The sequence below is a fragment of the Seriola dumerili genome, unplaced genomic scaffold, assembly GCF_002260705.1.
Source record: "Seriola dumerili isolate Sdu_G_001 unplaced genomic scaffold, Sdu_1.0 BDQW01000149.1, whole genome shotgun sequence".
Lineage (NCBI taxonomy): Eukaryota > Metazoa > Chordata > Actinopteri > Carangiformes > Carangidae > Seriola > Seriola dumerili.
Genome location: NW_019174404.1, coordinates 18573679 through 18585462, shown reverse-complemented (window position 1 = coordinate 18585462; position 11784 = coordinate 18573679). Strand labels below are relative to the sequence as shown.

Here is an 11784-nt window from a genome sequence, read left to right as displayed (position 1 = left end):
AAGTAAATGTAATAATACCACAGTGTAAAAAAATACTCCAAGTGAAAGCCCTGCATTCAAAATTTTACTTGAGTTAAAGGACAAAAGTACTATCAGCAAAATGTACTTGATTTATTTTTTATGATGCATTTACATGTAAGTGTATTAAATGTTGTTTGTGGTGGAACTAACTCTATTCTATGTGCTGTTGGTTGGTTTGATTTACTTTATAAAAATGCATGGTATTTTGTGTGTCCTCATTGTATATTCTTCTTAATGTGAGTAAAGTAACTACTAACTGTGCTTATATAATGTAGTGGAGTAGAAGTAGCATAAAATTAAAATACTTAAGGATGTTCCTTAGAATAGTAGTTGAGTACAGTATTTAAGTAGTGTTTCTTCCCCCCACTGTGTATAATTTTTAAATTCTAAATATTTTTGACAATAATGACAATTGTTAGTTTATCTTTTTTTCCGTTTATCTTTTTCCATGTGTCTTAATTTTCAGATTAAGATTTTACAATGAAAACGTGATGTTTTTATGATAGACGTCCCATTCTTATAGATTAAACTACTACTACTAACAGTATAGCAACAAGTAGCAAAGTAGTAGTAAAAGTAGCTTTGCCAGACTACAATAGTAAAATGGCACTCACGCATGAATGCATCAGTATTAAAAATCCACAAATATAATACCTAATAATATAACTCTCACAGGAGCCTTGTTTCTGTATTACGAGTACCTTTATTTGTAGAGTACATTTATCTGATAGTACTTCTGTAATTTTACTTGAGTAAATTTTAAATGCAGGGCTTTTACTTGTACTTTAATATTTTTTCCATTGTGGTATTGCTAATTTTACTTAAGTAAGGATCTGAATACTCTTTCCAACACTGGAGAATTTTTATTGTACAGAAGAGTTTCCACCAAATCCAACATTGTTAAGTACTGGCTGTTGTCAAATAAACCGCTCTATTTTATTTTGAAGAAATCAGACAGGAAGTGTTGCTGACAGAATACGGACAACCGGGTCGTGGTGAGGTGGAGGAACTGACAGAGATGGCAGATTTGTCGTTGTATTTAACTAGTGTCAACGTTTCCCTGGGACAAACTATGGAAACTGAAAAGGTTAGTCCGTACGATACAACTTTCGTCACTTTTCGTGTTTGTGAATGATAAAACAAAGACTTGTTTGGAAAATAGCTAATTACTTCCTCAGCTGATAACCCAGCTAACAGTCAACAAACACAAAGTAACGTTAGCTAAAGTAAGCTAACTAACGACCCAGTGTTTAGCTGTGGTAACAGGGTTTTGTCAAAGAATTTAGGATGATTTACTTTTCTTACCTCCATGTTTAGCAGTTTGGATATGAATAACACAGCTACACGTGACGGTATTTGAATAATTTATTTAAGGAAGTATTTTATATTTTATTTGTTAATTGCATCCAACAGAGTGAAGGAGGGCACGTCAAACTGGTTATATTTGTGCCTTGCTGTCGGCACTCACGCATTTACAAATCATTCAAAACCCAGCAGTCTATAATAATCACGGTGATGAGAGGATATACATGCATTGTCTTTGACTGTCAGAGTCCAGGAGGGACGACAGACTTTGAGAGTGTGGAGATGGGAGACTCTGCGGGGAGTCGGGGGAGAGTGAAGGTTCCCCGAAGGACCATCTACTTTGCCAGCGGAGAGACCATGGAGGAGTATAGCACTGATGAAGAGGAGGAAGAAGAGGATCCCGTGAAGAAAGATGTCATCCCTGTAGATCCGGTAGGCTGAGATCAAAAAGTTTTACAGTCATTTTACAGAAACCATGTGGATTTTATAGACACTGAACAGCCTCAGTTATCAGGCCAATCCTGTGGTGTTTGCCAGACAGAAATCCTCTCTTCAGGCCTGTGTGGGGAGACATCGCTTATATTTATTCAATTTCTCAAAATATAAATGGCTGATCACTTTTTAAAATCAATTTCCACTATAGCCATTAATCTCGTAACTTAAGTCTGAATATATAAATTTTACTGACTATGTATAAGGCCCTTAACCAGGATAGTATGATATAATAAGTTCTAACATTGGCTACTGCAAAGGATACTTTCAAGAAATACAAAGTGGTAGATGGCAATGCTGTCCTCTTAAAGAAATATCAGTAGCAAGTGTGTTAACTGAACTGAAAGTCATACCAAGCACTGCAGTTATATATGTTATGAACTATAGCCTCACTTTCTGAGCCCCAGGTAACAATCTTTCCCAAGGGTGCCCTGGTGGCCTAGAGATTTAACGGGTTGACTGTGAATCAAACTGTCCCTCCTTTGCATTCAGGGACCTTTCTTGCATGTCTGTCCTCATCTCTCACTACCTTCATTTCCTGTCACTTCAGTCAACGTTGTATGAAAGACATTAAATGCTCAAAAAATCTTAATAAAAATTTTAAACAGGTAACATCAGGCAAAAGAGTGTGGATGTATAGCGCAATGGGAAGAAGGCCAGGCTGCCAACTTGAATGTTTAAGTCCTATATTGATGCTTGAGAGGTAATTTTATGTCTAACCTGTTCTTTTGTGTTTTACCAGCAGATGTGTGGTGTAATTGTCCTGTTTCTCTTCATATGTATTTTAGGCTAAACTGACGTGGGGTCCATATTTCTGGTTCCACATGTGGAGAATGGCCACCTCCACCATCTCAGGTAAAGTAGTCTACTGTAAGATCAGTCATTCATGCCAGCAAGGATCAGATCTGACGGTTCTTTTTTTACTAGACATGGAAATCCTGAAATGTCATGAGTTTTCACAGTATTTCAAGTGTTTGAAGTTACCTGTACTGAATATGTGTGTGTTTACTGCAGTGTGTGACTACATGGGAGAGAGACTGGCCTCTCTTTTTGGCATCACTACTCCCAAATACCAGTATGCTATCGATGAGTACTACCGTATGAAGAACTTAGTAGGGGACACACGCACGCACGCACGCACGCACACACACACACACACACACACACACTCACACAACCTTGAGCCTCATATGTCAATCTCATAATTAAACATGAATAAAGTCACACCTTAAAGGAAAAACACAAACATTAACTCTCATATATCAAGTATTAAACACTTACACACACTGTTTTCCTGTAGGAGGAGGAGGAAGAGGAGGAGAGCCGTCTGTCTGAGGAGGCGGAGCGTCGGATTGCAGAGCTGCGGGGAGGCGAGCAGGATGCGTCTCATCCTGCTACTGTGGAGCAGCCGGAGGCGTCTGGAGCATCTTTTGTAAACATCAGCTTTGAGCTTGAACCTGAGTCTCCTCTCAGTGCCTCAGACACCAACAGAGTCCCGTCCCCTCTTCCCTCCTGAAAACTGACAAACCTCTAACATTTGCATATTTCTATATCAGGCAAAACCTTAATTTACTTAGCTGGATAGATTAATAATATTGTTATTTTTCTATGTTATTTTATAAAAATAGATCTTAGTACACAGTGCAGGGATAAATTAAAAGGGCTGTGGAAGTGGCTGCACTAGCCTTATCTTTGAATGTAAATTTATGTACAGTGTGCAAATGTATGCAAGACTGAGACATGTAATTTAACAAGATAGACCAGAATGGGACAACGCTCAACTCACTTCAGTTTTTTTTATCTAGACGTGGCATAGGAATTTATTTGTAAAGTGTAGTAGAGCTGGATAGTTGTTGACTTGCTGAACAAATCACCAGGTAGTGATGACATCAGTAGCCGGAGCTGCTGTACTCTTATTGTACTCTGCATTTCAGCCTGTCGTTGCTTTATTGTTATGTCTGGAATTAGGAAATACAAGAAAATAATAAGTTCAATAAGTTATGAAGAGGAATTAGTGGCATTGACTTTACTTAGGACAAAAAATGAGGTCTATTAAATGTTTCATCAAAACAGTCATTTATAAGGTCAACATGTTGTCCAAATACATTTCACAACCCTTCCACCTCTGCCCTCTATTAAGTAGTCCATGAATACCTCCCTGCTGTTTGAACTGGACACATGTAATATCTGGACCTCCACTCCTTTACTGTGAATGAATGGTCCAATACATGCAGATTTGTTTGCTTTGGATCTCTGTGTCATGGCCAAACTAAGGGCTGGTTAGTACAAGAAGTCATTTACTATGTATGATGTTTATATATATATATATATATATATATATATATTAAGTGCTCCTATGATCCTAATCTTCCAACATCTTGAGTCTTGGAGTAACTGGAGCCACTGTGCGTCAGTTGGCTTTGGCATGAAGCCACAGTCTGTTGTTAAAATTGACTTCAAGACTAACCTCAAAGAATTTGCTAGCAGCTTTCTTCACTCTCTATTGTCACAATGTAAAATGTGTCTCTGTGACGATACTTGAATCGGTTTAAAAACAAAAACAACTTGCATGAAGTACTAATTGTTTTGCTAAAAATGAAACAGGCTGTGCAGCTAATGGAGACCAAGTAGTAAAATCAATATAGTCCAAATCTTAGAAAATCCACTAGTTCTCAAATTTATTGCTGATCTGGAAGTAGAGTTGCTCCCATACACTGATTGTACCTTCAAGTGTGTTGAGAGTTTATTCTTTAAGTGTCCTTGCCTGAGCTGTCAGAAGCTTCTTATTAATTATTTTTATCCACTGATGTGGCTGCGTGTTGTGGGGACAGGCCTTAGATCTCCTTAGAGAGCAGAGCAGCAGTGTGTAGTGAGGAGTAAACCAGACGCACACACACTGTAGCCTCAACCCCCAAGAAAATTTACACTGCTCTTTTCAAAATTTTCCATTTCAAAAAGAGATTTTTAAAAAGGCTTCACTGTAACTGAAAAACCAACATATCTGACCATGCAGAGTAAATGTCTTTCATTACAGTAGTCAACAGTGGATATTATTCATACTTTTTATGTGTATAAAAAGGGTCAACATATGCAAAAATTATTTTAACTGAAACTCTTAAACACTAATTGAATCTGTAAATACATATTTATATTTTCTGTGTTAATAAAACCTTGAAACATTAAAAATGTTGATTTTGCTACTTTTATTTATTACTCTTAAAATAACAAAAATACTTTACAATCATAAAACTGTTTTAAAATCCTATCCGTCTTATCTAATAAAATTCTTCCTGGTTCCTTCTTATTTGTTAACAGTTTTAAATAACCTTTGAATCTCCCAGTCTTAAGACCCAGCCGTGCATGTTGTTTCAACATGACGCATCAAAACATGGTTTCTATTCGCCTTCAACATGAAAACAGTGTGATGTGTAATTAAATTGAAGGCAAGAGAGGCTGTGGTCATGTTCTGTACATCTGCAGCTCAGATTAATTTTTATTGAATACAATCAAAATGTTATTACCCAACACTAATGGTGAAAATCTAATTTTGAGACACTCCTCTTGAAAGGGGTAAAATTATGCAAAATAAATGACTTCCATTCACTGATGAAGACTGTGAGATGTGTTTGAAAGGTAGTAAATTGACCTTGAGATTAAATTATTAAATTATTATCACTCATACTCATGAATTTCCCCTAGGGGATAAATAAAGTATCCATCCATCCATCTATCTATTGATCAATTGATCCCAATGTCAAGAATGAACTAAGATAATTTTGAAATGATTTTTTTTGGTATTGTGCAGTGTAACCTACAACTGAAGTATCAAAAAATTCATGTTCAGACTGGAACCCAGAATCCTTACTGAGATCCAAATAAAATAAAATGTCATATTTGAGGATATGATAAGTGTTACTCAACCATACAAATCAAAGTTTAAAAGTCCATTAAATACAGTTATCTGCTTCTGCCAGGAAAATTTCTTTTTGCTAAGGACCAAATTGTAAGTTATAACTGTAATAACTGATTTTTTTTTTTAGTCACTTGGAGGAAGTAAAAAGAAGCTGTAAACAAAGCACTGACATATCATTACTTGTTAGCAAACAGTTGCCTATTTACATATCTGGCACTAAATCCAATATTCAGTCACTTGGCTCCTGAGGGAAACGTGGCTCTTTATCCCCTAAATGCTCCACCATGTTCTCTGGCTACTTGTCTTCCTGCTTGGTGCTGAACAGGTGGTGCACTGTGGGTTTATACTGCTGCCTGCTGCGGCTGAAAACAAGCTGAGAGGTAAGAGTGAACAAAAAGAGTCAAGTTGCGGGATGGAAAATCAAAACAATGAGCTGAAAGACACTATAAGACTTTGTAGAGCTGAGGAGAAGTGCAGTATCAAATGATAATTCTCTGTTGGTTCATCAACATGAGTGTCTCCTTTCACATTACATTGTCAGTCAGTCCGCTGTATTGACTCCATTGTTAATGATAGGGTGCTTTCATTAGGCAGATACAAAGAAAAGTGACACATTTAGGCGTCGTCAGAAAAGGAATGAAAAGGAAATATTTATTTTAAAAAGGTCAATGACACAAACATGTATATTAGCATTCTTTGCGGGAACACAGAACAATATTTACACAAAGCAACCTGCCTCGCTCTCTGTCTTCCGTCCATCTCATCCATTTCTTTTCACCCCCTCCCTCCATTCATTCCAGGCTTTCCACAGTTCAGTTATTCAATTGCAACGTATCCAGAGGGACCTGAGTCAGCAGGTGAAGGTTCAACGTCCTGCTGACACTTGAACAGGACATAATGTTTGTTACTGTTGGGAATGAAATCTGTGAAACTCATGATCGTTCTCAGGTGTCATCAAGGTCAGCCGTGTTACTGTTGTCGTTGTCATTAGCAACCAGCACTTCTCTGTTCTCATAGGTCCAGAAGCCGTTGAGGTCGATCAGGATGCTGGTGACGGTATCGCCCTGACAACTGTTTACCAAATCCTGGAGAGTGATTTTGTAGGGGTCTTTAGGCTTCACCATGTCGAAGATCTCATCCTGAGGAGAGACAGAGATCACAATGTCCACTTGTTTTTCTTCACCACAAAACATGTCTCAGTTTGGCTCAACTGTAAATGCACAGTCCAGCTTGGTGGAGCCTTTCGCCTCAACAAGGAACACGTCAGATTGAAAACGAGTTGTAACATTTACATTGTGTCTGTACAATATACCTTGACATCCTGGAAGGAGACAGGCTCCTGACCGTGCAGCTTCATCTGCTCCTGAATGGCCTGAAGTACAAAACACAGTTAGTGTGAATGTGTGTGTGTACTTGTACTTCTTGTAACAAGGATGGATGGATGGATGGACTGTTTGAAATTATGCCTGGATTATAAACTCATTAGTGTGTTTGTGTGCAGCTGATACCCTGAAGAAGTAGTTGAGGGAGAAGACATTGAGGTATCCTTGATTCTCCATATCCAGAAGTTTAAAGATATACTGTAACGCTGCTGGCTCCTTCCTGTTTTCCAAAGCCAATACAAAGTCTAGATAGGTCTTATAGTCCTGAGAAGAAGGAAAAGAAAGACAGAAACACAATCACGTACTGTATATATCCAACTACGACCCAGCACACAAACATCTGCAAAACAATCACTTCATAAGCACGGAAAAGAGAGATCCAGACCAATACCTTATAATTCTGATCATTTTAAAAGTGTCATTAAACGAGTGCGTCAGCTGCCCAGAGAGGACACACCGTCTTCACTCAATGAGCAGCTGAAGATTAACTTTATATGGTTTTTTGAGCTGAACATTAACAAACAGAGAGGAGAGCAACTAAAAGAAAACCCAGAGTAAAGGAGAGGACAAACAACATTCGTTACCAATCTTTATGTTTACTACAACTGCTGCTGATACTGTTATTGATTTTACCATTTCTCCATCATAGGTGAGGTACTCCTGAAACACCCTGTCCAGGAAGACGGAGGTGAGAGTGGCTGTGCCGTAGCGTGAGAGTTCCTCTTTGCTCAACATGCCGTTGTGGTCCTTATCCAGGTTCAGGTACTGGCCTTCAGAGAGAGGACATCCAGACGTTAACATGACAGACAGGCTGCAGGCTCTGATCTTTACTGAGGCGATCACCGACAAACACACACACAAGCCGTTTTTTGTTATGGATCCAGAATCAGTTCATGTATACGGCAACTGCTACACACCAAAAGATTTGTGTATTCCAGATTTAATTTCATGATACTTGGATACACGCCACTTCCATTCAACATCCAACTGATTCTTGGGCCAAGAGTGACAAAATATCATGTACAAATTATTTAACACAGACAATAATGGGTTTGGTGTATTGAGACCAAAGAACTTAAGCATTGTAGGAACTTTTGCAATGACCCATTTAGCTGAAAACGAATTGCACTGCGTGGCCCCTGACATCTTTCATTCACCTGAGGATCATTTAATATCGGGACCATTTGATTTGAGACTGGAAACGCAACATTTACACACAGATGATTTCTCACCATAGACCCGAAGAGCCGAGGGGGCAGAGAACCAGTTGGACTCCTGACTCTCCTTAGATAACTCCTCATCTCTCAACTAGGAGCACAGTGGGAGAGGGGAAAGAAGAGGGTGAGGGGTGAAGCAACAGTTTTGGGAGTATCGCTTCCATATAAATGACCCATGCAATACTGAAACACTTGTAGGAGAACAAGACGAAACTGCATTAATCCTTATAATACAACTACGAAACATAATTCAGGTGGACTATTCCCATTACAGCATATCCTTTTTTGTCCTTTAGCTACCCGCTGGTGGTGTTGACACCCAATGAACTAAATAAAGAATGAACACAGGAGGGGTTGTGAAAAAAAGTGACTGTGGACTTAAAAAGATTAAAAATGTGAGTGATAAAAAAAACATTCTACCTCCAACAAGTCGTCCAGGAAACTGCAAGCCAATATATCCTGGATTTTAATCTTCCCTGAAAAAAAAAAAAAAAAAAAAAAAAAAAAAATCAGCAGACAAACATACATCTTCAGTACAGGAAATGTTGTTGCATCGCTCTGAACACACATTGAGATGCTCATGTCCTTTCATTTGCAGAATCATTTTAAAATATGTGGTTGCTGTGATTACTTGTTATCTCAGTGTTCTGTATCTCTTGGCCCTTTCCTACAGTGTGATGCTACACAACCCAAAGTCCCCACAGGGATTGTTAAAGCTTCTGATCTGATGAAACACATCACTGGTTTTTGCTGCATGTCCTTTACACATGATGTATGGACATGTGATGACAGTCCAAGACGACACTTTGCTTCAGTACGTATTATTGCAGGTTTTACTGTCGAGGTTCACAGTGGGGTTCAGTCTCACCGGTTCGCAGAGGGTCGAGGAAGAAAAAGAATTTGCGAACAGCAGTGCAGACGTAGAAAGAGTAGAAGGACTTCTCCAGGCCGTCCAGCTGAGGCAGAGTGGGGATGAGCTCAAGGATGTAGTTCTCCAGATCCTACAGAGAAGGAAGAGTGTCACCTTTCCGAGCAGTTTAAGTTTCAGTACAACTGAATTCAATGATTCTGCCACAAGCGGCTACTGAATTTATGCAGTAAAAACTTAAACTGTAATTTGTGGTTAGTGCGCACCGACTCTCTGAGGTAGCCCTGTCCTGCCACATCATACAGACTCAGACCTATCCGTGTCTGATGCAGCCACACTAGAAGCACAGAGAGAACAGACATGAGTTAGTGACTAAATATTCACTGGTGCAGGTAAATCCAGGTAGGTGGATTGGCCTGGGAGATGTTTTTGTTCCACCTGCTCAGTTCCATACTTAATAATCATTGTAGATTTTTGCACATAGTTCAACATGTGAGCAGAGACGAGGTAGAACAAGAAAGCCAAGTGAAGATCCAGACCTTTCCTCATGACATAGTTAAAGAACTGCATGATGGAGATTCTGCCGTAAGGGTCGTTGTGGAGCAGCTTGGCGTACACTCTGGCTGTGAAGAATTTTCTGAAGGAAAGGAGAGAAGAGGGGAAAAGCTGTTACTTTTCATTATGTTAGTTTCCTTGATCTGATCACATTTCCCCTGTTAACTTCAGCCATTAACATGTTTTCCCCCTGGCACCCCCCTTTTTCAAGATGAAACTTTTCTCTGTTATGCATCAGAATCAGATTTCTCTTTCCCCTGCCACAATGAAAACACAAATTCCTATAAATTTAAACCCTTTAAAGCTGACAGTGGATACACACTGACATATTAACCACCTTCTTATTATGTGTCCACTTCCTGGTTCAAAAGTTAATTTTCATTATCATTGATTGCCTAGGTAGCTTGTTTTTTTATGTGGCCAAATATATCTCTGACAACCCCCACAGGTAGTGTATGTGATCACATTTTCAGTTCAATTGAGATGTTGTGTGTTTTTGCCAGATCTGAACATACAGGTCCCATCCCATCAGTCCCATTACTGCCAGGTGCATATAAAGTCAAAATGACAGGTGGATTTTCCAGATACAACCTTTGATCTAGCATGAATCCTTGGCACAAAGAAACACACACATGCTCCATTAAAGAAAACAGGCATGTCTGGTTTCATGCAAATTGTGCTGTTGCCAGTAAACCTCTACTTCCTGTTACTTACTTGCACTTGGGCCCAGCCCTCTCCCCCACCTGCAGGTAGGCTTCATAGCTGATCATGGCCTCCTCTCCACTCACTGGAGGCACCTGGTGTTTATCGAGCAGGAACCACAGATTCTACAGAAAGAAAAATAGAAAGAAGAAAAGACAGCTAAGTAGGTACAAAATCACAAACATACAGTGCGGTGATTCATGCTGAAGTAAGTCCTTATATTGCATCTGACTACCGTGTGTTGGCGTGTGTGTGTGTTTTACCTGCAGTTCCTCATTATCCAGCAATTCCCTGCTCTTCCTCTGGAGGAAGACTGCTCTGGATTCTTCTCTCAGCTTCTGAAGTAATATTTCATCCTCTGCTGGTAGCTGCAGAACATCATCACAATCATCATCATTGCAGCCCGAGTTATTTTTACTTCTGCACATCTTCATCATTAAACATCAAGCCTGTATGCTTAAATCATCAGATTAATTTTAGGAAAGCTACTGTATAGCAAGATACTAAACATATGACACCAGAACAAAACAAACCAGTGAGATACCGTTTTAGCAATAGTGTCTATGTATATTGCCTAAGCTCTTAATTTTTTTCTTTAAATGGAAAGATGTTTATTTACTGTTACAAATACTGTCAGGGGATTTAGTGATGGGGTTCCATCCAAATGACATGAATGATGACAGTTGTCATTGGGTTTACACATGTCATGTATTCGAATAATACCCTGTAGTAGAAACGCGGGATGTTCTTGTAGGACTTGTCTTTGTCTTTTCCTCCTTTCCACTCTGTGTAATATTTTGTGAACAGCTCAGTTTCTTCTGCTTTCTTTTCCTCGTCGCTTCTCTCGTCTGGACAGAAGAGGGAACATGAAAAAAACTTTAGAGTGATAATCAGTTACATGAAAGGTATCTGGTAAGTGTAAGTGTTAATGTTGATTTAGCAAAGCGACTTTAGCTTGGTACACTCAATCCAAAATTAGCTAGCCAACGTTAGCCAAAGTTTACATTCTCTCTTACCTTTTTTAGGGTTAGCTAGCCTCCTTTTCAAAATATCCGACCAGTGAGGTTGTTGTTCTTTAGCCATATCTGCCCCGAAGTTAATCTAATGTTTCATCAGTAAAACGTTTCTAACCCCAAAGTCGAAAAGATTGTAAAAGTGACTTATATACAAAAGTAGCTAAGCTACCCTAACGTCAAGTTAATGACTGAACAAGAATGTGATTTCAGCTTGAATTTCAAAATAAACCTTAACTCATAAAAGAAATACTTAATCAGCAAAGTAAATACCATAGGTAATAACAGTTCGATCATTCATTGCAAAGTCATCAGT

General features: G+C 38.9%; 2 protein-coding genes across 2 annotated transcripts; one reads left to right on the top strand and one right to left on the bottom strand.

Moving 5' to 3' along the window:
* The first annotated feature begins 1006 nt into the window (after positions 1-1006).
* On the top strand, positions 1007-4998 carry fam177a1 (family with sequence similarity 177 member A1). Its single transcript, XM_022750551.1, has 5 exons — positions 1007-1108; positions 1573-1758; positions 2607-2673; positions 2833-2930; positions 3119-4998. The coding sequence occupies exons 1-5, from the start codon at positions 1040-1042 to the stop codon at positions 3332-3334; spliced, it is 636 nt and encodes a 211-aa protein (XP_022606272.1). The 5' UTR covers positions 1007-1039; the 3' UTR covers positions 3335-4998.
* Positions 4999-6421: 1423 nt separating this feature from the next.
* On the bottom strand, positions 6422-11714 carry ppp2r3c (protein phosphatase 2 regulatory subunit B''gamma). The gene is made up of 13 exons (XM_022751004.1): positions 11472-11714; positions 11179-11303; positions 10719-10823; positions 10468-10580; positions 9738-9835; positions 9465-9535; positions 9199-9331; positions 8751-8806; positions 8346-8421; positions 7747-7883; positions 7240-7377; positions 7044-7103; positions 6422-6870 (listed from the first exon to the last, which is right to left on the bottom strand). Exons 1-13 carry the CDS (start codon positions 11536-11538, stop codon positions 6676-6678), a joined length of 1374 nt encoding a protein of 457 aa, XP_022606725.1. The 5' UTR covers positions 11539-11714; the 3' UTR covers positions 6422-6675.
* Positions 11715-11784: the final 70 nt, after the last annotated feature.

Excerpts from the sequence above, each read along its gene's own strand:
- fam177a1 (XM_022750551.1), top strand. The coding sequence starts at position 1,040 with ATGGCAGATTTGTCGTTGTATTTAACTAGTGTCAACGTTTCCCTGGGA. Across the intron at positions 1,109-1,572 it reads AAACTATGGAAACTGAAAAG|AGTCCAGGAGGGACGACAGA; the intron begins GTTAGTCCGTAC and ends TTTGACTGTCAG. Across the intron at positions 2,674-2,832 it reads GGCCACCTCCACCATCTCAG|TGTGTGACTACATGGGAGAG; the intron begins GTAAAGTAGTCT and ends TGTTTACTGCAG.
- ppp2r3c (XM_022751004.1), bottom strand. The coding sequence starts at position 11,538 with ATGGCTAAAGAACAACAACCTCACTGGTCGGATATTTTGAAAAGGAGG. Across the intron at positions 9,836-10,467 it reads AGGGCTGGGCCCAAGTGCAA|AAAATTCTTCACAGCCAGAG; the intron begins GTAAGTAACAGG and ends CCTTTCCTTCAG. Across the intron at positions 8,807-9,198 it reads CCTCGACCCTCTGCGAACCG|GGAAGATTAAAATCCAGGAT; the intron begins GTGAGACTGAAC and ends TTTTTTTTTCAG.